The sequence below is a fragment of the Oncorhynchus keta genome, unplaced genomic scaffold (assembly GCF_023373465.1).
Source record: "Oncorhynchus keta strain PuntledgeMale-10-30-2019 unplaced genomic scaffold, Oket_V2 Un_scaffold_5444_pilon_pilon, whole genome shotgun sequence".
In the NCBI taxonomy this organism is placed as follows: domain Eukaryota; kingdom Metazoa; phylum Chordata; class Actinopteri; order Salmoniformes; family Salmonidae; genus Oncorhynchus; species Oncorhynchus keta.
In genome coordinates this window covers 155,001-182,500 of record NW_026290960.1, presented here as the reverse complement: position 1 = coordinate 182,500, position 27,500 = coordinate 155,001, and the positions used below count along the sequence as shown (strand labels likewise).

General features: G+C 40.7%; 1 protein-coding gene across 1 annotated transcript in view; it reads left to right on the top strand.

Annotated features, from left to right (window-relative positions):
* Nucleotides 1-27,500, top strand: part of fbn1 (fibrillin 1) — a 170,125-nt gene that overhangs the window by 86,493 nt on the left and 56,132 nt on the right. Inside the window, 5 exon segments of the mRNA XM_052516796.1 lie at nucleotides 10,645-11,092; nucleotides 20,421-20,482; nucleotides 25,797-26,018; nucleotides 26,137-26,262; nucleotides 27,433-27,500. The exon segment at nucleotides 27,433-27,500 is cut by the window's right edge and continues 55 nt beyond it. Coding sequence (XP_052372756.1) covers nucleotides 10,645-11,092; nucleotides 20,421-20,482; nucleotides 25,797-26,018; nucleotides 26,137-26,262; nucleotides 27,433-27,500 — 926 coding nt within the window.

Below are 27,500 nucleotides of genomic sequence, written 5' to 3'. Positions count from 1 at the left end.
TATTCAGTATTGTTATTAGTTTTGAATGGTGAGACATGTATTCAGTATTGTTATTAGTTTTGAATGGTGAGACATGTATTCAGTATTGTTATTAGTTTTGAATGGTGAGACATGTATTCAGTATTGTTATTAGTTTTGAACGGTGAGACATGTATTAGTGTTAGTTTTGAATGGTGAGACATGTATTCAGTATTGTTATTAGTTTTGAATGGTGAGACATGTATTCAGTATTGTTATTAGTTTTGAATGGTGAGACATGTATTCAGTATTGTTATTAGTTTTGAATGGTGAGACATGTATTCAGTATTGTTATTAGTTTTGAATGGTGAGACATGTATTCAGTATTGTTATTAGTTTTGAATGGTGAGACATATATTCAGTATTGTTATTAGTTTTGAATGGTGAGACATGTATTCAGTATTGTTATTAGTTTTGAATGGTGAGACATGTATTAGTGTTAGTTTTGAATGATGAGACATGTATTCAGTATTGTTATTAGTTTTGAATGGTGAGACATGTATTCAGTATTGTTATTAGTTTTGAATGGTGAGACATGTATTCAGTATTGTTATTAGTTTTGAACAGTGAGACATGTATTCAGTATTGTTATTAGTTTTGAATGGTGAGACATGTATTCAGTATTGTTATTAGTTTTGAACAGTGAGACATGTATTCAGTATTGTTATTAGTTGTGAATGATGAGACATGTATTCAGTATTGTTATTAGTTTTGAATGGTGAGACATGTATTCAGTATTGTTATTAGTTTTGAATGGTGAGACATGTATTCAGTATTGTTATTAGTTTTGAACGGTGAGACATGTATTCAGTATTGTTATTAGTTTTGAATGGTGAGACATGTATTCAGTATTGTTATTAGTTTTGAATGATGAGACATGTATTCAGTATTGTTATTAGTTTTCAACGGTGAGACATGTATTAGTGTTAGTTTTGAATGGTGAGACATGTATTCAGTATTGTTATTAGTTTTGAATGATGAGACATGTATTCAGTATTGTTATTAGTTTTGAACGGTGAGACATGTATTCAGTATTGTTATTAGTTTTGAACGCTGAGACATGTATTCAGTATTGTTATTAGTTTTGAACGGTGAGACATGTATTCAGTATTGTTATTAGTTTTGAATGGTGAGACATGTATTCAGTATTGTTATTAGTTTTGAATGGTGAGACATGTATTCAGTATTGTTATTAGTTTTGAACGCTGAGACATGTATTCAGTATTGTTATTAGTTTTGAATGGTGAGACATGTATTCAGTATTGTTATTAGTTTTGAATGGTGAGACATGTATTCAGTATTGTTATTAGTTTTGAATGGTGAGACATGTATTCAGTATTGTTATTAGTTTTGAATGGTGAGACATGTATTCAGTATTGTTATTAGTTTTCAACGGTGAGACATGTATTAGTGTTAGTTTTGAATGGTGAGACATGTATTCAGTATTGTTATTAGTTTTGAATGGTGAGACATGTATTCAGTATTGTTATTAGTTTTGAATGGTGAGACATGTATTCAGTATTGTTATTAGTTTTGAACGCTGAGACATGTATTCAGTATTGTTATTAGTTTTGAATGGTGAGACATGTATTCAGTATTGTTATTAGTTTTGAACGGTGAGACATGTATTCAGTATTGTTATTAGTTTTGAATGGTGAGACATGTATTCAGTATTGTTATTAGTTTTGAATGGTGAGACATGTATTCAGTATTGTTATTAGTTTTGAACGGTGAGACATGTATTCAGTATTGTTATTAGTTTTGAATGGTGAGACATGTATTCAGTATTGTTATTAGTTTTGAATGGTGAGACATGAGATTCAGTATTCAGTTTTGATTGTATTCAGTATTGTTATTAGTTTTGAATGGTGAGACATGTATTCAGTATTGTTATTAGTTTTGAATGGTGAGACATGTATTCAGTATTGTTATTAGTTTTGAATGGTGAGACATGTATTCAGTATTGTTATTAGTTTTGAAAATGGTGAGACATGTATTCAGTATTGTTATTAGTTTTGAATGGTGAGACATGTATTCAGTATTGTTATTAGTTTTGAATGGTGAGACATGTATTCAGTATTGTTATTAGTTTTGAATGGTGAGACATGTATTCAGTATTGTTATTAGTTTTGAATGGTGAGACATGTATTCAGTATTGTTATTAGTTTTGAATGGTGAGACATGTATTATTGTTATTAGTTTTGAATGGTGAGACATGTATTATTGTGAAATGGTGAGACATGTATTCAGTATTGTTATTAGTTTTGAATGGTGAGACATGTATTCAGTATTGTTAGTTTTGAATGGTGAGACATGTATTCAGTATTGTTATTAGTTTTGAATGGTGAGACATGTATTCAGTATTGTTATTAGTTTTGAATGGTGAGACATGTATTCAGTATTGTTATTAGTTTTGAATGGTGAGACATGTATTCAGTATTGTTATTAGTTTTGAATGGTGAGACATGTATTCAGTATTGTTATTAGTTTTGAATGGTGAGACATGTATTCAGTATTGTTATTAGTTTTGAATGGTGAGACATGTATTCAGTATTGTTATTAGTTTTGAATGGTGAGACATGTATTCAGTATTGTTATTAGTTTTGAATGGTGAGACATGTATTCAGTATTGTTATTAGTTTTGAACATGTGAGACATGTATTCAGTATTGTTATTAGTTTTGAATGGTGAGACATGTATTCAGTATTGTTATTAGTTTTGAAATGGTGAGACATGTATTCAGTATTGTTATTAGTTTTGAATGGTGAGACATGTATTCAGTATTGTTAGTTTTGAATGGTGAGACATGTATTCAGTATTGTTATTAGTTTTGAATGGTGAGACATGTATTCAGTATTGTTATTAGTTTTGAATGGTGAGACATGTATTCAGTATTGTTATTAGTTTTGAATGGTGAGACATGTATTCAGTATTGTTATTTTGAATGTTTTTCAGTATTGTTATTAGTTTTGAATGATGAACATGTATTCAGTATTGTGAGACATGTATTCAGTATTGTTATTAGTTTTGAATGGTGAGACATGTATTCAGTATTGTTATTAGTTTTGAATGGTGAGACATGTATTCAGTATTGTTATTAGTTTTGAACGGTGAGACATGTATTAGTGTTAGTTTTGAATGGTGAGACATGTATTCAGTATTGTTATTAGTTTTGAATGGTGAGACATGTATTCAGTATTGTTATTAGTTTTGAATGGTGAGACATGTATTCAGTATTGTTATTAGTTTTGAATGGTGAGACATGTATTCAGTATTGTTATTAGTTTTGAATGGTGAGACATGTATTCAGTATTGTTATTAGTTTTGAATGGTGAGACATGTATTCAGTATTGTTATTAGTTTTGAATGGTGAGACATGTATTCAGTATTGTTATTAGTTTTGAATGGTGAGACATGTATTCAGTATTGTTATTAGTTTTGAACGGTGAGACATGATTCAGTTTTGAATGTGTATTCAGTATTGTTATTAGTTTTGAACGGTGAGACATGTATTCAGTATTGTTATTAGTTTTGAATGGTGAGACATGTATTCAGTATTGTTATTAGTTTTGAATGGTGAGACATGTATTCAGTATTGTTATTAGTTTTGAATGGTGAGACATGTATTCAGTATTGTTATTAGTTTTGAATGGTGAGACATGTATTCAGTATTGTTATTAGTTTTGAATGGTGAGACATGTATTCAGTATTGTTAGTTTTGTTTTGAATTGTTATTAGTTTTGAATGGACATGTATTCAGTATTGTTATTAGTTTTGAATGGTGTATTCAGACAATATTGTTTGTTATTAGTTTTGAATGGTGAGACATGTATTCAGTATTGTTATTAGTTTTGAATGGTGAGACATGTATTCAGTATTGTTATTAGTTTTGAATGGTGAGACATGTATTCAGTATTGTTATTAGTTTTGAATGGTGAGACATGTATTCAGTATTGTTATTAGTTTTGAGACATGTATTCAGTATTGTTATTAGTTTTGAATGGTGAGACATGTATTCAGTATTGTTATTAGTTTTGAATGGTGAGACATGAGACATGTATTCAGTATTGTTATTAGTTTTGAATGGTGAGACATGTATTCAGTATTGTTATTAGTTTTGAATGGTGAGACATGTATTCAGTATTGTTAGTTTTGAATGGTGAGACATGTAGTTTTGTTTTGAATGGTGAGACATGTATTCAGTATTGTTATTAGTTTTGAATGGTGAGACATGTATTCAGTATTGTTTTAGAATGGTGAGACATGTATTCAGTATTGTTATTAGTTTTGAATGGTGAGATGTATTCAGTTTAGTTTTGAATGGTGAGACATGTATTAGTTTAGTTTTGAATGGTGAGACATGTATTCAGTATTGTTATTAGTTTTGAATGGTGAGACATGTATTCAGTATTGTTATTAGTTTTGAATGGTGAGACATGTATTCAGTATTGTTATTAGTTTTGAATGGTGAGACATGTATTCAGTATTGTTATTAGTTTTGAATGGTGAGACATGTATTCAGTATTGTTATTAGTTTTGAATGGTGAGACATGTATTCAGTATTGTTATTAGTTTTGAATGGTGAGACATGTATTCAGTATTGTTATTAGTTTTGAACGGTGAGACATGTATTAGTGTTAGTTCTGAATGGTGAGACATGTATTAGTGTTAGTTTTGAATGGTGAGACATGTATTCAGTATTGTTATTAGTTTTGAATGGTGAGACATGTATTCAGTATTGTTATTAGTTTTGAACGGTGAGACATGTATTCAGTATTGTTATTAGTTTTGAATGGTGAGACATGTATTCAGTATTGTTATTAGTTTTGAATGGTGAGACATGTATTCAGTATTGTTATTAGTTTTGAATGGTGAGACATGTATTCAGTATTGTTATTAGTTTTGAATGGTGAGACATGTATTCAGTATTGTTATTAGTTTTGAATGGTGAGACATGTATTCAGTATTGTTATTAGTTTTGAATGGTGAGACATGTATTCAGTATTGTTATTAGTTTTGAATGGTGAGACATGTATTCAGTATTGTTATTAGTTTTGAATGGTGAGACATGTATTCAGTATTGTTATTAGTTTTGAATGGTGAGACATGTATTCAGTATTGTTATTAGTTTTGAATGGTGAGACATGTATTCAGTATTGTTATTAGTTTTGAATGGTGAGACATGTATTCAGTATTGTTATTAGTTTTGAATGGTGAGACATGTATTCAGTATTGTTATTAGTTTTGAATGGTGAGACATGTATTCAGTATTGTTATTAGTTTTGAATGGTGAGACATGTATTCAGTATTGTTATTATTTTGAATTAGACATGTATTCAGTTTATTAGTGAATGGTGAGACATGTATTCAGTATTGTTATTAGTTTTGAATGGTGAGACATGTATTCAGTATTGTTATTAGTTTTGAATGGTGAGACATGTATTCAGTATTGTTATTAGTTTTGAATGGTGAGACATGTATTCAGTATTGTTATTAGTTTTGAATGGTGAGACATGTATTCAGTATTGTTATTAGTTTTGAATGGTGAGACATGTATTCAGTATTGTTATTAGTTTTGAATGGTGAGACATGTATTCACATGTATTTTGAATGGTGAGACATGTATTGTTATTAGTTTTGAATGGTGAGACATGTATTCAGTATTGTTATTAGTTTTGAACGGTGAGACATGTATTCAGTATTGTTATTAGTTTTGAATGGTGAGACATGTATTCAGTATTGTTATTAGTTTTGAATGGTGAGACATGTATTCAGTATTGTTATTAGTTTTGAATGGTGAGACATGTATTCAGTATTGTTATTAGTTTTGAATGGTGAGACATGTATTCAGTATTGTTATTAGTTTTGAATGGTGAGACATGTATTCAGTATTGTTATTAGTTTTGAATGGTGAGACATGTATTCAGTATTGTTATTAGTTTTGAATGGTGAGACATGTATTCAGTATTGTTATTAGTTTTGAATGGTGAGACATGTATTCAGTATTGTTATTAGTTTTGAATGGTGAGACATGTATTCAGTATTGTTATTAGTTTTGAATGGTGAGACATGTATTCAGTATTGTTATTAGTTTTGAATGGTGAGACATGTATTCAGTATTGTTATTAGTTTTGAATGGTGAGACATGTATTCAGTATTGTTATTAGTTTTGAATGGTGAGACATGTATTCAGTTTTGAATTGGTGAGACATGTATTAGTTTTGAATTTTGAATGTGAGACATGTATTCAGTATTGTTATTAGTTTTGAATGTGAGACATGTATTCAGTATTGTTATTAGTTTTGAATGGTGAGACATGTATTCAGTATTGTTATTAGTTTTGAATGGTGAGACATGTATTCAGTATTGTTATTAGTTTTGAATGGTGAGACATGTATTCAGTATTGTTATTAGTTTTGAATGGTGAGACATGTATTCAGATTGTTATTAGTTTTGAATGGTGAGACATGTATTCAGTATTAGTTTTGAATGGTGAGACATGTATTCAGTATTGTTATTAGTTTTGAACGGTGAGACATGTATTCAGTGTTAGTTTTGAATTGAGACATGTATTCAGTTTTGTTTTGAATGGTGAGACATGTAGTATTGTTATTAGTTTTGAATGGTGAGACATGTATTATTGTTAGTTTTGAATGGTGAGACATGTATTCAGTATTGTTAGTTTTGAATGGTGAGACATGTATTCAGTATTGTTATTAGTTTTGAATGGTGAGACATGTATTCAGTATTGTTTTGAATGGTGAGACATTAGTTTTGAATTTTGAATGGTGAGACATGTATTCAGTATTGTTATTAGTTTTGAATGGTGAGACATGTATTCAGTATTGTTATTAGTTTTGAATGGTGAGACATGTATTCAGTATTGTTATTAGTTTTGAATGGTGAGACATGTATTCAGTATTGTTATTAGTTTTGAATGGTGAGACATGTATTCAGTATTGTTATTAGTTTTGAATGGTGAGACATGTATTCAGTATTGTTATTTTTGAATGGTGAGACATGTATTCAGTATTGTTATTAGTTTTGAATGGTGAGACATGTATTCAGTATTATTCAGTATTGTTATTAGTTTTGAATGGTGAGACATGTATTCAGTATTGTTAATGGTGAGACATGTATTCAGTTTTGAATGGTGAGACATGTATTAGTATTGTTATTAGTTTTGAATGGTGAGACATGTATTCAGTATTGTTATTAGTTTTGAATGGTGAGACATGTATTCAGTATTGTTATTTTGAAAGGTGAGACATGTATTTTTGTATTTGAAGACATGTATTCAGTGTTATTAGTTTTGAATGAGACATGTATTCAGTATTGTTATTAGACATGTATTCAGTATTGTTATTAGTTTTGAATGGTGAGACATGTATTAGTATTGTTAGTTTTGAATGGTGAGACATGTATTCAGTATTGTTAGTTTTGAATGGTGAGACATGTATTCAGTATTGTTATTAGTTTTGAAAAGGTGAGACATGTAAGTGAAAGTGAGACATGTATTAGTGTTAGTTTTGAATGGTGAGACATGTATTAGTGTTATTAGTTTTGAATGGTGAGACATGTATTAGTGTTAGTTTTGAATGGTGAGACATGTATTAGTGTTAGTTTTGAATGGTGAGACATGTATTAGTGTTAGTTTTGAATGGTGAGACATGTATTAGTTTTGAATGGTGAGACATGTATTAGTGTTAGTTTTGAATGGTGAGACATGTATTAGTTTATTAGTTTTGAATGGTGAGACATGTATTAGTGTTAGTTTTGAATGGTGAGACATGTATTAGTGTTAGTTTTGAATGGTGAGACATGTATTAGTGTTAGTTTTGAATGGTGAGACATGTATTAGTGTTAGTTTTGAATGGTGAGACATGTATTAGTGTTAGTTTTGAATGGTGAGACATGTATTAGTGTTAGTTCTGAATGGTGAGACATGTATTAGTGTTAGTTTTGAATGGTGAGACATGTATTCAGTATTGTTATTAGTTTTGAATGGTGAGACATGTATTCAGTATTGTTATTAGTTTTGAACGGTGAGACATGTATTAGTGTTAGTTTTGAATGGTGAGACATGTATTAGTGTTAGTTTTGAATGGTGAGACATGTATTAGTGTTAGTTCTGAATGGTGAGACATGTATTAGTGTTAGTTTTGAATGGTGAGACATGTATTAGTATTGTTATTAGTTTTGAATGGTGAGACATGTATTAGTGTTAGTTTTGAATGGTGAGACATGTATTAGTGTTAGTTTTGAAAGGTGAGACATGTATTAGTGTTAGTTTTGAAAGGTGAGACATGTATTAGTGTTAGTTTTGAACGGTGAGACATGTATTAGTGTTAGTTTTGAATGGTGAGACATGTATTAGTGTTAGTTTTGAATGGTGAGACATGTATTAGTGTTAGTTTTGAATGGTGAGACATGTATTAGTGTTAGTTTTGAAAGGTGAGACATGTATTAGTGTTAGTTTTGAAAGGTGAGACATGTATTAGTGTTAGTTTTGAAAGGTGAGACATGTATTAGTGTTAGTTTTGAATGGTGAGACATGTATTAGTGTTAGTTTTGAATGGTGAGACATGTATTAGTGTTAGTTTTGAATGGTGAGACATGTATTAGTGTTAGTTTTGAAAGGTGAGACATGTATTAGTGTTAGTTTTGAATGGTGAGACATGTATTAGTGTTAGTTTTGAATGGTGAGACATGTATTAGTGTTAGTTTTGAATGGTGAGACATGTATTAGTGTTAGTTTTGAATGGTGAGACATGTATTAGTGTTAGTTTTGAAAGGTGAGACATGTGTTAGTTTTGAAAGGTGAGACATGTATTAGTGTTAGTTTTGAAAGGTGAGACATGTATTAGTGTTAGTTTTGAAAGGTGAGACATGTATTAGTGTTAGTTTTGAATGGTGAGACATGTATTAGTGTTAGTTTTGAAAGGTGAGACATGTATTAGTGTTAGTTTTGAAAGGTGATACATGTATTAGTGTTAGTTTTGAAAGGTGAGACATGTATTAGTGTTAGTTTTGAAAGGTGAGACATGTATTAGTGTTAGTTTTGAATGGTGAGACATGTATTAGTGTTAGTTTTGAATGGTGAGACATGTATTCAGTATTGTTATTAGTTTTGAATGGTGAGACATGTATTAGTGTTAGTTTTGAATGGTGAGACATGTATTAGTGTTAGTTTTGAATGGTGAGACATGTATTAGTGTTAGTTTTGAAAGGTGAGACATGTATTAGTGTTAGTTTTGAAAGGTGAGACATGTATTAGTGTTAGTTTTGAACGGTGAGACATGTATTAGTGTTAGTTTTGAATGGTGAGACATGTATTAGTGTTAGTTTTGAATGGTGAGACATGTATTAGTGTTAGTTTTGAATGGTGAGACATGTATTAGTGTTAGTTTTGAATGGTGAGACATGTATTAGTGTTAGTTTTGAATGGTGAGACATGTATTAGTGTTAGTTTTGAATGGTGAGACATGTATTAGTGTTAGTTTTGAATGGTGAGACATGTATTCAGTATTAGTGTTAGTTGTCATTTACATGTCCAGTGTTCTCTGTTCCACCAGACACACAGGGGAACAGGCAGCAACACAATAAATCTGATATTTCTCTTTTTACAACATTTCTATTGATTTATCCTGACAATATAATATTAGCATAAAGGTTGTCCAAGATGATGCATGAAAATAATATGCCTTTGTGTGTCAGACAGATGAGGGAGGAATGCTTGGCATTCAGACGTCTGATTTTTACTGACTAAAATATCAATAATATGACAAGACTGATGTTAGAGTAGGGCTCTCACTGAGTGTAAACACACACACACTTTAAGTCTACACACAGTGCAGGGCAGTGCAGGGGTCCTTTTTTGGTCAGAATAAAGCCTCTTTCTGGAGGTTTTATTTTTAGGTCTGAAAGTGTGTTTGAGGAGAAAGGACTTGTCTCCCCACTCCGTGCTGTCTCAGGGAGATCTGTAGTATAGCTAGTAACACAAGTAGTTATACAAGTAGTGATGCACTTGTAACAGTATAACTTTAGACCGTCCCCTCGCCCATACCCGGGCTCAAACCAGGGACCCTCTGCACACATCAACAACTGACACCCACGAAGCATCGTTACCCATCGCGCCACAAAAGCCGCGGCCCTTGCAGAGCAAGGGGAACCACTACTAGTGACGTCACCGATTGAAACGCTATTAGCGCCCACCACCGATAACTAGCTAGCCATTTCACATCCGTTACACACTCATCACTGGCTGTTAGAAACAGGGGACAATAAACACTGAGTGGATATGCCCTATCTTCTATTGGATGTTTCGTGGTCCAGGTCTCGTGCTTCTACCTCTCTTTTCACTGATCATCTCTCACTATCTCTCTGTCACTCTCACTATCTCTCTGTCTCTCTCACTATCTCTCTGTCTCTCTCACTATCTCTCTGTCTCTCTCACTATCTCTCTGTCTCTCTCACTATCTCTCTGTCTCTCTCACTATCTCTCTGTCTCTTGTCTCTGTCTCTGTCTCTGTCTCTCTCTCTCTCTCTCTCTCTCTCTCTCTCTCTCTCTCTCTCTCTCTCTCTCTCTCTCTCTCTCTCTCTCTCTCTCTCTCTCTCTCTCTCTAGATGTGGATGAGTGTGAGCTGAACCCTAACATCTGTCTGAGTGGGAATTGTGAGAACAGCAAGGGATCCTTCATCTGCCATTGTGACAAGGGCTACTCCGTACGCAAGGGAACCACCGGCTGCACAGGTACACACATACACACACACACACACACACAGACAGACAGACAGACAGACAGACAGACAGACAGACAGACAGACAGACAGACAGACAGACAGACAGACAGACAGACAGACAGACAGACAGACAGACAGACAGACAGACAGACAGACAGACAGACAGACAGACAGACAGACAGACAGACAGACAGACAGACAGACAGACAGACAGACAGACAGACAGACAGACAGACAGACAGACAGACAGACAGACAGACAGACAGACAGACAGACAGACAGACAGACAGACAGACAGACAGACAGACAGACAGACAGACAGACAGTGAACTGTGATCCTACCTCTCTCACACTGTGCCCCCGTGAAGCCGTAGGTACAAACACAGCGGTTAGGAGCCACACACCGTCCTCCTCGGGTGAGGAGAAGTAGACTGGAGGAGAGGAGAGGTAGACTGGAGGAGGAGAGGTTGACCGGAGGAGAGGAGAGGTAGACTAGAGGATAGGAGAGGGGGGGAGAGGTTGACTTGAGGAGGGCGGAGGAGAGGTAGACTGGAGGAGGAGAGGAGAGGTCGACTGGAGGAGAGGGGAGGAGAGGTAGACTGGAGGAGAGGGGGGGAGAGGTTGGCTTGAGGAGGGGGAAGAGAGGTCAACTGGAGGAGGGAGGAGAGGAGAGATAAACTGGAGGAGGGAGGAGAGGAGAGATCGCAGGAGAAATAAGAGAGAGCTGAGAGCAGGATAGAGACAGAAGAAAAGAGAACCAAACCAGCAGATCAATGGAAAGATGTATACACTGTGTATAAGACAGTAGTTTTGGAATTGTTAGTTAGATTACTTGTTGGTTATCACTGCATTGTCGGAACTAGAAGCACAAGCATTTCGCTACACTCGCATTAACATCTGCTAACCATGTGTATGTGACAAATACAATTTGATTTGATTTGATTTACAGTACTTTAGCTAGCTGACAATATATGGTGGACACACACACACATACACACATACACAAATACAGGCCTGGATGTTATTGTTGACTCCCAGGCTGTGTTAGCTGGCCCTCTCCACTCCCAGATGTTGATTCTATGGGCTATAGCTGCGCTCCAAAGGGCCCAAATGCTGTGTGTGTGTGTGTGTGTGTGTGTGTGTGTGTGTGTGTGTGTGTGTGTGTGTGTGTGTGTGTGTGTGTGTGTGTGTGTGTGTGTGTGTGTGTGTGTGTGTGTGTGTGAGTGAGTGAGTGAGTGAGTGAGTGAGTGAGTGAGTGAGTGAGTGAGTGAGTGAGTGAGTGAGTGAGTGAGTGGTGAGTGAGTGAGTGAGTGAGTGAGTGAGTGAGTGAGTGAGTGAGTGAGTGAGTGAGTGAGTGAGTGAGTGAGTGAGTGAGTGAGTGAGTGAGTGAGTGAGTGAGTGAGTGAGTGAGTGAGTGAGTGAGTGCGTGAGTGTGTGCGTGAGTGTAAGTGCGTGCGTGCGCGTGCGTGCGTGCGAGTGAGTGTGTGTGAGTGTGAGTGTGTGTGTGTGTGTGTGAGACCAACGTGAGTATGGCCCCAGCTAGGGCTCTGTCTCCTGTCTCTCTGGGATAGTGCAGTGATGTCTGTATGAGTCACCATGCTCTCATTGTTTCCCCTCATACACAAACAAACAGATCTGTCTTAACCTCAGTCCCTGAGGAGACCCGAGCACGCACACACACACATGTTCGTATTTTCCTTGTTTTGAGAAGGTTGGAATTGCCGAACAGCCGTCTCTGATTCACAGGTTTGGAATTCATCTCTTTGGAATGTGATGGAAGTGTTCTGTAATTTCTCTCAGACAGGGTTCTCAACTACATGTTATGTAAACCTGACAGGCATTCTGGCTATATGGGTAGCTTAGTCTCTAATGGCACCCTATTCCTCTTGCAGTGCACTTTACTACACAAGGCACTGATGAAAAGTAGTGCACTACACAGGGAATAGGTTGTGATTTGAGAGAGGAACAGAGAGAGAGAGAGAGAGAGAGAGAGAGAGAGAGAGAGAGAGAGAGAGAGAGAGAGAGAGAGAGAGAGAGAGAGAGAGAGAGAGAGAGAGAGAGAGAGAGAGAGAGAGAGAGATGTGAGCCATTGGAGCCAGCTGCTAACAGTGGTCCCAGAGGAATCATTTCTCTGCTCTATTCCACACTGCTTAGCACATGAAGGCAGTGTGTGTGTGTGTGTGTGTGTGTGTGTGTGTGTGTGTGTGTGTGTGTGTGTGTGTGTGTGTGTGTGTGTGTGTGTGTGTGTGTGTGTGTGTGTGTGTGTGTGTGCGTGCGTGTGCGTGTGCGCGTGTCACCCCAAGTGAGCCCGACTGGCCCAAAGGCTATAGCCTAAAATTCAACAGTATGAAACAAATCTCACATTTTTAACTGCAGGGTTTTCCACATTCCTGGCGTGTAGTGTCAGTGTTTTACATGTGTGTGCTTACTACTCTCTCTGGCTTCAAAGATCTGTAGTCTAGTGGAGCTCTTATAATCACATTTCTCTGCTGTCACCACCTTCACACTGATCACTCTATAGGACAGCACCTTAAATATACAGTTAGTATACAGGGGGATATACAGTTAGTATACAGTTAGTATACAGGGGGAATGTACAGTTAGTATACAGTTAGTATACAGGGGGAATATACAGTTAGTATACAGGGGGCATGTACAGTTAGTATACAGGGGGAATGTACAGTTAGTATACAGGGGGATATACAGTTAGTATACAGGGGGAATGTACAGTTAGTATACAGGGGGAATATACAGTTAGTATACAGGGGGAATGTACAGTTAGTATACAGGGGATATACAGTTAGTATACAGGGGGAATGTACAGTTAGTATACAGGGGGATATACAGTTAGTATACAGGGGGAATGTACAGTTAGTATACAGGGGGAATATACAGTTAGTATACAGGGGGAATATACAGTTAGTATACAGGGGGAATGTACAGTTAGTATACAGGGGGAATGTACAGTTAGTATACAGTTAGTATACAGGGGGAATGTACAGTTAGTATACAGGGGGAATATACAGTTAGTATACAGGGGGAATGTACAGTTAGTATACAGGGGATATACAGTTAGTATACAGGGGGAATGTACAGTTAGTATACAGGGGGATATACAGTTAGTATACAGGGGGAATGTACAGTTAGTATACAGTTAGTATACAGGGGGAATGTACAGTTAGTATACAGGGGATATACAGTTAGTATACAGGGGGAATGTACAGTTAGTATACAGGGGGATATACAGTTAGTATACAGGGGGAATGTACAGTTAGTATACAGTTAGTATACAGGGGGATATACAGTTAGTATACAGGGGGAATGTACAGTTAGTATACAGGGGGAATATACAGTTAGTATACAGTTAGTATACAGGGGGAATGTACAGTTAGTATACAGGGGGAATGTACAGTTAGTATACAGGGGGATATACAGTTAGTATACAGGGGGAATATACAGTTAGTATACAGGGGGAATGTACAGTTAGTATACAGGGGGAATGTACAGTTAGTATACAGGGGGAATGTACAGTTAGTATACAGTTAGTATACAGGGGGATATACAGTTAGTATACAGGGGGAATGTACAGTTAGTATACAGGGGGAATGTACAGTTAGTATACAGGGGGAATATACAGTTAGTATACAGGGGGATATACAGTTAGTATACAGGGGGAATATACAGTTAGTATACAGGGGGAATGTACAGTTAGTATACAGGGGGAATGTACAGTTAGTATACAGTTAGTATACAGGGGGATATATAGTTATTATACAGGGGGAATGTACAGTTAGTATACAGGGGGATATACAGTTAGTATACAGGGGGAATGTACAGTTAGTATACAGGGGGAATGTACAGTTAGTATACAGGGGGAATATACAGTTAGTATACAGTTAGTATACAGGGGGAATATACAGTTAGTATACAGTTAGTATACAGGGGGAATGTACAGTTAGTATACAGGGGGAATGTGCAGTTAGTATACAGGGGGAATATACAGTTAGTATACAGGGGGAATGTACAGTTAGTATACAGGGGGAATGTACAGTTAGTATACAGTTAGTATACAGGGGGATATACAGTTAGTATACAGGGGGAATGTACAGTTAGTATACAGGGGGAATGTACAGTTAGTATACAGGGGGAATATACAGTTAGTATACAGGGGATATACAGTTAGTATACAGGGGGAATGTACAGTTAGTATACAGTTAGTTAGTATACAGGGGGAATGTACAGTTAGTATACCGGGGGAATGTACAGTTAGTATACCGGGGGAATGTACAGTTAGTATACAGGGGGGATGTACAGTTAGTATACAGTTAGTATACAGGGGGAATATACAGTTAGTATACAGTTAGTATACAGGGGGAATATACAGTTAGTATACAGTTAGTATACAGGGGGAATATACAGTTAGTATACAGTTAGTATACAGGGGGAATATACAGTTAGTATACAGTTAGTATACAGGGGGAATGTACAGTTAGTATACAGTTAGTATACAGGGGGAATGTACAGTTAGTATACCGGGGGAATGTACAGTTAGTATACAGGGGGAATGTACAGTTAGTATACAGTTAGTATACAGGGGGATATACAGTTAGTATACAGGGGGAATGTACAGTTAGTATACAGTTAGTATACAGGGGGAATATACAGTTAGTATACAGGGGATATACAGTTAGTATACAGGGGGAATGTACAGTTAGTATACAGTTAGTATACATGGGGATATACAGTTAGTATACAGGGGGAATGTACAGTTAGTATACAGGGGGAATATACAGTTAGTATACAGTTAGTATACAGGGGGAATGTACAGTTAATATACAGTTAGTATACAGGGGGAATGTACAGTTAGTATACAGAGGGAATATACAGTTAGTATACAGGGGGAATGTACAGTTAGTATACAGGGGGAATATACAGTTAGTATACAGTTAGTATACAGGGGGAATGTACAGTTAATATACAGTTAGTATACAGGGGGAATGTACAGTTAGTATACAGAGGGAATGTACAGTTAGTATACAGTTATTATACAGGGGGAATGTACAGTTAGTATACAGGGGGATATACAGTTAGTATACAGGGGGAATGTACAGTTAGTATACAGGAGGAATGTACAGTTAGTATACAGGGGGAATGTACAGTTAGTATACAGGGGGAATGTACAGTTAGTATACAGTTAGTATACAGGGGGATATACAGTTAGTATACAGGGGGAATGTACAGTTAGTATACAGGAGGAATGTACAGTTAGTATACAGGGGGAATATACAGTTAGTATACAGGGGATATACAGTTAGTATACAGGGGGAATGTACAGTTAGTATACAGTTAGTATACAGGGGGAATGTACAGTTAGTATACCGGGGGAATGTACAGTTAGTATACAGGGGGAATGTACAGTTAGTATACAGTTAGTATACAGGGGGAATATACAGTTAGTATACAGTTAGTATACAGGGGGAATATACAGTTAGTATACAGTTAGTATACAGGGGGAATATACAGTTAGTATACAGTTAGTATACAGGGGGAATATACAGTTAGTATACAGTTAGTATACAGGGGGAATGTACAGTTAGTATAAATCAAATCAAATCAAATTTTATTTGTCACATACACATGGTTAGCAGATGTTAAATGCGAGTGTAGCGAAATGCTTGTGCTTCTAGTTCCGACAATGCAGTGATAACCAACAAGTAATCTAACTAACAATTCCAAAACTACTGTCTTATACACAGTGTAAGGGGATAAGGAACATGTACATAAGGATATATGAATGAGTGATGGTACAGAGCAGCATACAGTAGATGGAATCGAGTACAGTATATACATATGAGATGAGTGTGTAGACAAAGTAAACAAAGTGGCATAGTTAAAGTGGCTAGTGATACATGTGTTACATAAGGATGCAGTCGATGATGTAGAGTACAGTATATACATATGCATATGAGATGAATAATGTAGGGTAAGTAACATTATATAAGGTAGCATTGTTTAAAGTGGCTAGTGATATATTTACATAATTCCCATCAATTCCCATTATTAAAATGGCTGGAGTTGGGTCAGTGTCAATGACAGTGTGTTGGCAGCAGCCACTCACACTGTTAGTGGTGGCTGTTTAACAGTCTGATGGCCTTGAGATAGAAGCTGTTTTTCAGTCTCTCTGTCCCAGCTTTGATGCACCTGTACTGACCTCGCCTTCTGGATGATAGCGGGTGAACAGGCAGTGGTTCGGGTGGTTGATGTCCTTGATGATCTTTATGGCCTTCCTGTAACAACGGGTGGTGTAGGTGTCCTGGAGGGCAGGTAGTTTGCCCCCGGTGATGCGTTGTGCAGTCCTCACTACCCTCTGGAGAGCCTTACGGTTGAGGGCGGAGCAGTTGCCGTACCAGGCGGTGATACAGCCCGCCAGGATGCTCTCGATTGTGCATCTGTAGAAGTTTGTGAGTGCTTTTGGTGACAAGCCAAATTTCTTCAGCCTCCTGAGGTTGAATAGGCGCTGCTGCGCTTCTTCACGACGCTGTCAGTGTGAGTGGACCAATTCAGTTTGTCTGTGATGTGTATGCCGAGGAACTTAAAACTAGCTACCCTCTCCACTACTGTTCCATCGATGTGGATAGGGGGTGTTCCCTCTGCTGTTTCCTGAAGTCCACAATCATCTCCTTAGTTTTGTTGACGTTGAGTGTGAGGTTATTTTCCTGACACCACACTCCGAGGGCCCTCACCTCCTCCCTGTAGGCCGTCTCGTCGTTGTTGGTAATCAAGCCTACCACTGTTGTGTCGTCCGCAAACTTGATGATTGAGTTGGAGGCGTGCGTGGCCACGCAGTCGTGGGTGAACAGGGAGTACAGGAGAGGGCTCAGAACGCACCCTGTGGGGCCCCCGTGTTGAGGATCAGCGGGGAGGAGATGTTGTTGCCTACCCTCACCACCTGGGGGCGGCCCGTCAGGAAGTCCAGTACCCAGTTGCACAGGGCGGGTCGAGACCCAGGGTCTCGAGCTTGATGACGAGCTTGGAGGGTACTATGGTGTTGAATGCCGAGCTGTAGTCGATGAACAGCATTCTCACATAGGTATTCCTCTTGTCCAGGTGGGTTAGGGCAGTGTGCAGTGTGGTTGAGATTGCATCGTCTGTGGACCTATTTGGGCGGTAAGCAAATTGGAGTGGGTCTAGGGTGTCAGGTAGGGTGGAGGTGATATGGTCCTTGACTAGTCTCTCAAAGCACTTCATGATGACGGAAGTGAGTGCTACGGGGCGGTAGTCGTTTAGCTCAGTTACCTTAGCTTTCTTGGGAACAGGAACAATGGTGGCCCTCTTGAAGCATGTGGGAACAGCAGACTGGTATAGGGATTGATTGAATATGTCCGTAAACACACCGGCCAGCTGGTCTGCGCATGCTCTGAGGGCGCGGCTGGGGATGCCGTCTGGGCCTGCAGCCTTGCGAGGGTTAACACGTTTAAATGTCTTACTCACCTCGGCTGCAGTGAAGGAGAGACCGCATGTTTCCGTTGCAGGCCGTGTCAGTGGCACTGTATTGTCCTCAAAGCGGGCAAAAAAGTTATTTAGTCTGCCTGGGAGCAAGACTTCCTGGTCCGTGACTGGGCTGGATTTCATCTTGTAGTCCGTGATTGACTGTAGACCCTGCCACATGCCTCTTGTGTCTGAGCCATTGAATTGAGATTCCACTTTGTCTCTGTACTGACGCTTAGCTTGTTTAATAGCCTTGCGGAGGGAATAGCTGCACTGTTTGTATTCAGTCATGTTGCCAGACACCTTGCCCTGATTAAAAGCAGTGGTTCGCTTTCAGTTTCACGCGAATGCTGCCATCAATCCACGGTTTCTGGTTAGGGAATGTTTTTATCGTTGCTATACAGGAACGACATCTTCGACGCACGTTCTAATGAACTCGCACACCGAATCAGCGTATTCGTCAATATTCCCATCTGACGCAATACGAAACATGTCCCAGTCCACGTGATGGAAGCAGTCTTGGAGTGTGTAGTCAGCTTGGTCTGACCAGCGTTGGACAGACCTCAGCGTGGGAGCCTCTTGTTTTAATTTCTGCCTGTAGGCAGGGATCAGCAAAATGGAGTCGTGGTCAGCTTTTCCGAAAGGGGGCGGGGCAGGGCCTTATATGCGTCGCGGAAGTTAGAGTAACAATGATCCAGGTTTTACCACCCCTGGTTGCGCAATCGATATGCTGATAAAATTTAGGGAGTCTTGTTTTCAGATTGGCTTTGTTAAAATCCCCAGCTACAATGAATGCAGCCTCCGGATAAATGTTTTCCAGTTTGCAAAGAGTTAAATAAAGTTCGTTCAGAGCCATCGATGTGTCTGCTTGGGGGATATATACGGCTGTGATTATAATCGAAGAGAATTCTCTTGGAAGATAATGCGGTCTACATTTGATTGTGAGGAATTCTAAATCAGGTGAACAGAAGGATTTGAGTTCCTGTATGTTTCCTTCATCACACCATGTCCCGTTAGTCATGAGGCATACGCCCCGCCACTCTTCTTACCAGAGAGATGTTTGTTTCTGTCCGCGCGATGCGTGGAGAAACCCGTTAGCTGCACCGCCCTGGATAGCGTCTTCCCAGTAAGCCATGTCTCCGTAAAGCAGAGAACGTTGCAGTCTCTGATGTCCCTCTGGAATGCCACCCTTGCTCGGATTTCATCAACCTTGTTGTCGAGAGACTGGACATTGGCAAGAAGAATACTGGGAAGTGGTGCGCGATGTGCCCTTTTTCGGAGTCTGACCAGAACACCGCCGCGTTTCCCTCTTTTTCGTAGTCGTTTCCTTGGGTCGCTGCAAGCGTCCATTCCGTTGTCCTGTTTGTAAGGCAGAACACAGGATCCGCGTCGCGGAAAACATATTCTTGGTCGTACTGATGGTGAGTTGACGCTGATCTTATATTCAGTAGTTCTTCTCGACTGTATGTAATGAAACCTAAGATGACCTGGGGTACTAATGTAAGAAATAACACGGGGGAATGTACAGTTAGTATACAGGTAGGGGGAATATACAGTTAGTATACAGGGGGAATGTACAGTTAGTATACAGGGGAATGTACAGTTAGTATACAGGGGGAATATACAGTTAGTATACAAGGGAAATGTACAGTTAGTATAGAGTGTATACAGTTAGTATACAAGGGGAATATATACCATCTCCCCAGGGACACTGTAAACCAATATGTACTTTTCTTTAATTGAAAATACTCAATGGATAAATGACTTGATTACTGCCTTGATGAAGTAGAAAGAGATGGAGAGAGAGAGGGAAAGCAAAGCGAGAGAGATCTGGGATCTTGCTGGTGCTCTGAACAGGACTGGGCTGTGGGGTTCAGAGTTTTCCAGATGCTTGTTTTTAGTCAAATCTCTGTCTACGTTATAGAGGCAGTTTCTCTCTGTGACCTAGATAAAGAGTTGTTCCAGGCAGACTACTTTGCAGACCCCTGCCAAATCTCACAGCGCCTGGATAGGTATTTAACATATCAGCGAACCACATCACATGATGTAGAAGTCTGATGCCCGACTGCACAGTCACTGACATGGCACACAACCATTGACTGATGCAAGGCAACGACTCCAATATCGTCGGCTTGGAATACGACCAATGTCTGACCAATCTCTGCGTTATAGAGGCTGTGTGGGTGATGTTCAGAATGAATCTGTGTGGTTGCCCCTGGAGTTTGGAGTTCTACGTGTGACTGCGTGGTGTCTGATACACTGCTCACACTACTACTAGTCCATGTGGTTGACCAGCAGATAAACCATGTAGGACAAATGGAGGTAAAAGCTTTGTTTTTACCAGATAAAGAGAGTTTAACTGCTCTCATTAATCCTTCTCATTTCTAGATGCCCTGCTCTGTTTTAACATGGAGATGTATTGGATAATTATAGCTAATAATCTGAGCAATAATCCATCTTGAGAGAAGGAAATGTATTTGTAATGCTTGGTAATGTAATTGTAATGGGTTTGTAATGAAAGGAGTTTATGTTTATTAGTAGAGTTAAGCCCAGGCACGCTATAACCATGGGGTATATAAGAATCCTTTTACTTTCCAAACTGACATCTGGACCAAGAAACATGCCATCCATTAACGTTTAAAATGACTTCTGGTACAAAAACACGCACAAAAAGGCCGACAAGGTGGAAAACCTGTCACTGTGCCCCTGAGCAAGGCCCTTAACCCTAATTGATCCATGGTCTCCGTTGATCATGGCAGACCCTGGCTGGGACCCCATTCTCCAAGGGTGTCTATGGGATAGTTGGGATATGCAAATAACACATTTACAACTCACACATGCAAATGAATACACACTTGTACATGTATGAAATAGGACAAATGCACACACTCACACACACACACACACACACACACACACACACACACACACACACACACACACACACACACACACACACACACACACACACACACACACACACACACACACACACACACACACACACACACACACACATCTAGCCCTCACTGTCACAGCTCCAGTTGAAGTTGTGTTTGTTGATGGGCAGTAGGTCTGAATGTCTGTGATGGAGGTTAACTGCTCCAGTGAAAGTCTGAGTGGTAGAGAGGCCTGGACATGCAGACCATAAGGACTGAACCAGACCAGACAAGAGAGAGAGACTGAACCAAACGAGACCAGTGAGAGAGACTGAACCAGACCAGAGAGAGAGACTGAACCAGACCAGACCAGAGAGAGAGGCCTGAACCAGACCAGAGAGAGAGACTTAACCAGACCAGAGAGAGAGACTGAACCACACCAGACCAGTGAGAGAGACTGAACCAGACCAGAGAGAGAGACTGAACCAGACCAGAGAGAGAGACTGAACCAGACCAGAGAGAGAGACTGAACCAGACCAGAGAGAGAGACTGAACCAGACCAGACCAGTGAGAGAGACTGAACCAGACCAGAGAGAGAGACTGAACCAGACCAGAGAGAGAGACTGAACCAGACCAGACCAGAGAGAGAGGCCTGAACCAGACCAGAGAGAGAGACTTAACCAGACCAGAGAGAGAGACTGAACCAGACCAGACAAGAGAGAGAGACTGAACCAGACCAGACCAGAGAGAGAGCCTGAACCAGACCAGACCAGAGAGAGACTGAACCAGACCAGACCAGAGAGAGAGACTGAACCAGACCAGACCCAGACCAGAGAGAGAGACTGAACCAGACCAGAACAGAGAGAGAGACTGAACCAGACCAGAGAGAGAGACTTAACAGACCAGAGAGAGAGACTGAACCAGACCAGACCAGAGAGAGAGACTGAACCAGACCAGAGAGAGAGACTGAACCAGACCAGACCAGAGAGAGAGCCTGAACCAGACCAGAGAGAACCAGACCAGAGAGAGAGACTGACCAGACCAGACCAGAGAGAGAGACTGAACCAGACCAGACCAGAGAGAGAGACTGAACCAGACCAGACCAGAGAGAGAGACTGAACCAGACCAGACCAGAGAGAGACTGAACCAGACCAGAGAGAGAGACTGAACCAGACCAGACAAGAGAGAGAGACCAAACCAGACCAGACCAGAGAGAGAGACCGAACCAGACCAGACCAGAGAGAGAGACTGAACCAGACCAGAGAGAGAGACTGAACCAGACCAGACCAGAGAGAGAGACTGAACCAGACCAGAGAGACTGAACCAGACCAGACCAGAGAGAGAGACTGAACCAGACCAGAGAGACTGAACCAGACCAGACCAGACCAGAGAGAGACTGAACTACCAGACCAGACCAGAGAGACTGAACCAGACCAGAGAGACTAAACCAGACCAGAGAGACTGAACCAGACCAGAGAGACTGAACCAGACCAGAGAGACTAAACCAGACCAGAGAGACTGAACCAGACCAGAGAGAGAGACTGAACCAGACCAGAGAGAGAGACTGAACCAGACCAGAGAGAGAGACTGAACTGAACCAGACCAGAGAGACTGAACCAGACCAGACCAGTGAGAGAGACTGAACCAGACCAGAGAGAGAGACTGAACCAAACCAGAGAGAGAGACTGAACCAGACCAGACCAGAGAGAGAGACTGAACCAGACCAGAGAGAGACTTAACCAGACCAGAGAGAGAGACTGAACCAGACCAGACCAGAGAGACTGAACCAGACCAGACCAGAGAGAGAGACTGAACCAGACCAGACCAGAGAGAGAGACTGAACCAGACCAGACCAGAGAGAGAGACTGAACCAGACCAGAGAGAGAGACCAGACCAGAGAGAGAGACTGAACCAGACCAGAACAGAGAGAGAGACCAGACCAGACCAGAGAGAGAGACTGAACCAGACCAGAGAGAGACTGAACCAGACCAGACCAGAGAGAGAGACTGAACCAGACCAGAGAGAGACTGAACCAGACCAGAGAGAGAGACTGAACCAGACCAGAGAGAGAGAGACTGAACCAGACCAGACCAGAGAGAGACTGAACCAGACCAGAGAGAGACTGAACCAAACCAGAGAGAGACTGAACCAGACCAGACCAGAGAGACTGAACCAGACCAGAGAGACTTAACCAGACCAGAGAGAGAGACTGAACCAGACCAGACCAGAGAGAGAGACTGAACCAGACCAGAGAGAGAGAGGCTGAACCAGACCAGACCAGAGAGACTGAACCAGACCAGACCAGAGAGAGACTGAACCAGACCAGAGAGACTGAACCAGACCAGAGAGAGACTGAACCAGACCAGAACAGAGACTGAACCAGACCAGAGAGAGACTAAACCAGACCAGAGAGACTGAACCAGACCAGACCAGAGACTGAACCAGACCAGAGAGAGAGACTGAACCAGACCAGACCAGAGAGAGAGGCCTGAACCAGACCAGAGAGAGAGACTTAACCAGACCAGAGAGAGAGACTTAACCAGACCAGAGAGAGAGACTGAACCAGACCAGAGAGAGAGACTGAACCAGACCAGACCAGAGAGAGAGACTGAACCAGACCAGACCAGAGAGAGAGACTGAACCAGACCAGACCAGAGAGAGAGACTGAACCAGACCAGAGAGAGAGACTGAACCAGACCAGACAAGAGAGAGAGACCAAACCAGACCAGACCAGAGAGAGAAAACCAGACCAGACCAGAGAGAGACTGAACCAGACCAGACCAGAGAGAGAGACTGAACCAGACCAGAGAGACTGAACCAGACCAGACCAGAGATAGAGACTGAACCAGACCAGAGAGACTGAACCAGACCAGAGAGACTGAACCAGACCAGAGAGAGACTGAACTGACCAAAGACTCTGACCAGAGAGACTGAACCAGACCAGAGAGACTAAACCAGACCAGAGAGACTGAACCAGACCAGAGAGACTGAACCAGACCAGACCAGACCAGAGAGACTGAACCAGACCAGAGAGAGACTTAACCAGACCAGAGAGAGAGACAACCAGACCAGAGAGACTAACCAGACCACAGAGAGACTGAACCAGACCAGAGAGAGAGACTGAACCAGACCAGACCAGAGAGAGACTGAACCAGACCAGAAGACTGAAGAAGAGACTTGACCAGACCAGAGAGAGAGACTGAACCAGACCAGAGAGAGACTGAACCAGACCAGACCAGAGTTCCAAACCAGACCAGACCAGAGAGAGACTCCAGACCAGAGAGAGACTGAACCAGACCAGAGAGAGACTGAACCAGATAGACCAGATGAGACTGAACCAGACCAGAGAGACTGAACCAGACCAGACATCAGAGAGAGACTGAACCAGACCATGAACCAGACCAGAGAGACTGAACCAGACCAGAGAGAGACTGAACTACACCAAAACACAAGACAGACCAAACACAAACAACTTGACTGAACCAGACCAGAGAGACTTGTAAACCAGACCAGAGAGACTGAACCAGACCAGAGAGACTGAACCAGACCAGACCAGAGGATCAGACCAGAGAGAACCAGAGAGCTTAGGAGGAGACAACCAGACCAGCTATAACCAGCTGTGAACAGCCATGAACAGGGAGGAACAGGTAGGAACAACCTATGAACCGCTATGACCAGCTATAACCAGCTGTGAACAGCCATGAACAGGGAGCAACAGGTAGGAACAACCTATGACCAGCTATAACCAGCTGTGAACAGCCATGAACAGGGAGGAACAGGTAGGAACAACCTATGACCAGCTATAACCAGCTGTGAACAGCCATAAACAGGGAGGAACAGGTAGGAACAACCTATGAACCGCTATGACCAGCTATAACCAGCTGTGAACAGCCATAAACAGGGAGGAACAGGTAGGAACAACCTATAAACCGCTATGACCAGCTATAACCAGCTATAACCAGCTGTGACCAGCTATGAACAGGGAGGAACAGGTAGGAACAACCTATAAACCGCTATGACCAGCTATAACCAGCTATAACCAGCTGTGAACAGCCATGAACAGGGAGGAACAGGTAGGAACAACCTATAAACAGGTAGGAACAATCTATAAACCGCTATGACCAGCTATAACCAGCTATAACCAGTGGTCCTTCTGTAGCTCAGTTGGTAGAGCATGGCGCTTGTAACGCCAGGGTAGTGGGTTCGATCCCCGGGACCACCCATACGTAGAATGTATGCACACATGACTGTAAGTCGCTTTGGATAAAAGCGTCTGCTAAATGGCATATATATATATACATATACTGTGACCAGCTATGACCAGCTGTGAACAGCCATGAACAGGGAGGAACAGGTAGGAACAAACTATAAACCGCTATGAACAGCTATAACCAGATATGACCAGCTATAACCAGATATGACCAGCTATAACCAGATATGACCAGCTATAACCAGATATGACCAGCTATAACCAGATATGACCAGCTATAACCAGCTATGACCAGCTATGACCAGCTATGACCAGCTGTGACCAGCTATAACCAGATATGACCAGCTATAACCAGCTATGGTATAACTCCTGTATCTGAAACGTTTTAGACACGTCTACCAGAATACCAGTTATAAACCATTGTTGTTATAAACAACAATATTCAGTTATCTGTACCAGTTTTAGATGTTCTATCAACCCAGCTACATCTAATAGTATCTATACCCGTTATGAATGGTTTATCAAGCAACAATAATCAACCATCTGTGTGTGTTTCAGACCTGGATGAGTGTTCCAACGGGACCCACATGTGCAGCAACAACGCAGACTGTCTGAACACCATGGGATCATACCGCTGCCACTGCAAGGACGGATTCTCTGGGGACGGATTCTACTGCTCAGGTCACAGGGTCACACACGGACTCATGTTCAAATATTTCACTTGACTGTAGATCTCAGTACCTGCTTATTATTCTCAGTGAAGTGATTTGTAATGATGTGTTTATGTGTTCTGGTACAGACAGCGATGAGTGTGCAGATAACGTGAACCTGTGTGAGAGCGGTAACTGCCTGAATGTTCCTGGAGGCTACCGTTGTGAATGTGACATGGGTTTCATCCCAACCCCGGACGGAAAGGCCTGCGAGGGTAAGACAGCTACTGACACCTAACAACACTGTGTCTATTTCTGCCATGTGTACATTTAAATCACAATATTATCTGTCTAACAGTTACATGCTGTTAAAGAAGGCTGTTTTGGAATAGTCGGTATGTTCATAGTTTATATATAGTTTACAGTTGTGCTTTATTAAAGAGAAAGGAGAGGTTTCTATTGCCAATAAAACACAGGGCTGGAATGAGATAAATGCTCAAACTGGCCTCCTTATGTTTAACTTTACACTTCTTGAACCAATAATTAAACAAATTAACTGCAGCACACTGGTATTCTGTCAGCATGAGTGTGTGTGTGTCCCTTAGTGTGTGTGTGTGTCCCTTAGTGTGTGTGTGTGTCCCTTAGTGTGTGTGTGCCCCTTAGTGTGTGTGTGTGTGTCCCTTAGTGTGTGTGTGTGTGTCCCTTAATGTGTGTGTCCCTTAGTGTGTGTGTGTGTCCCTTAATGTGTGTGTGTGTCCCTTAATGTGTGTGTCCCTTAGTGTGTGTGTGTGTGTCCCTTAATGTGTGTGTCCCTTAGTGTGCGTGTGTGTGTGTCCCTTAGTGTGTATGTGTGTGTCCCTTAATGTGTGTGTCCCTTAGTGTGCGTGTGTGTCCCCTAGTGTGCGTGTGTGTCCCTTAGTGTGCATTTGTGTCCCTTAGTGTGCGTGTGTGTCCCCTAGTGTGCGTGTGTGTCCCTTAGTGTGCGTGTGTGTCCCCTAGTGTGCGTGTGTGTCCCTTAGTGTGCGTGTGTGTCCCTTAGTGTGCATTTGTGTCCCTTAGTGTGCGTGTGTGTCCCTTAGTGTGTGTGTGTCCCTTAGTGTGCGTATGTGTCCCTTAGTGTGTGTGTGTGTGTCTCTTAATGCGTGTGTATCCCTTAGTGTGTGTTTGTCTCTTAGAGTGTGTGTACATGTGTGTGTGTTTCCCTTAGTGTGTGTTTGTCTCTTAGAGTGTGTGTGTGTGTGTGTGTGTGTGTGTGTGTGTGTGTGTGTGTGTGTGTGTGTGTGTGTGTGTGTGTGTGTGTGTGTGTGTGTGTGTGTGTGTGTGTGTGTGTGTGTGTGTGTGTGTGTGTCAAGGTACACTCCGTCCCAGGACCATTCAATCCTTCCCAGCTGGACTCCCTCTCTAACCGCTCTCTGTCTCCCTCTCTCTCTCCCTGCCTCCCACAGACATAGACGAGTGTACCTTTGCTGATATCTGTGTGAATGGGAGGTGTCAGAACATTCCGGGGCTGTTC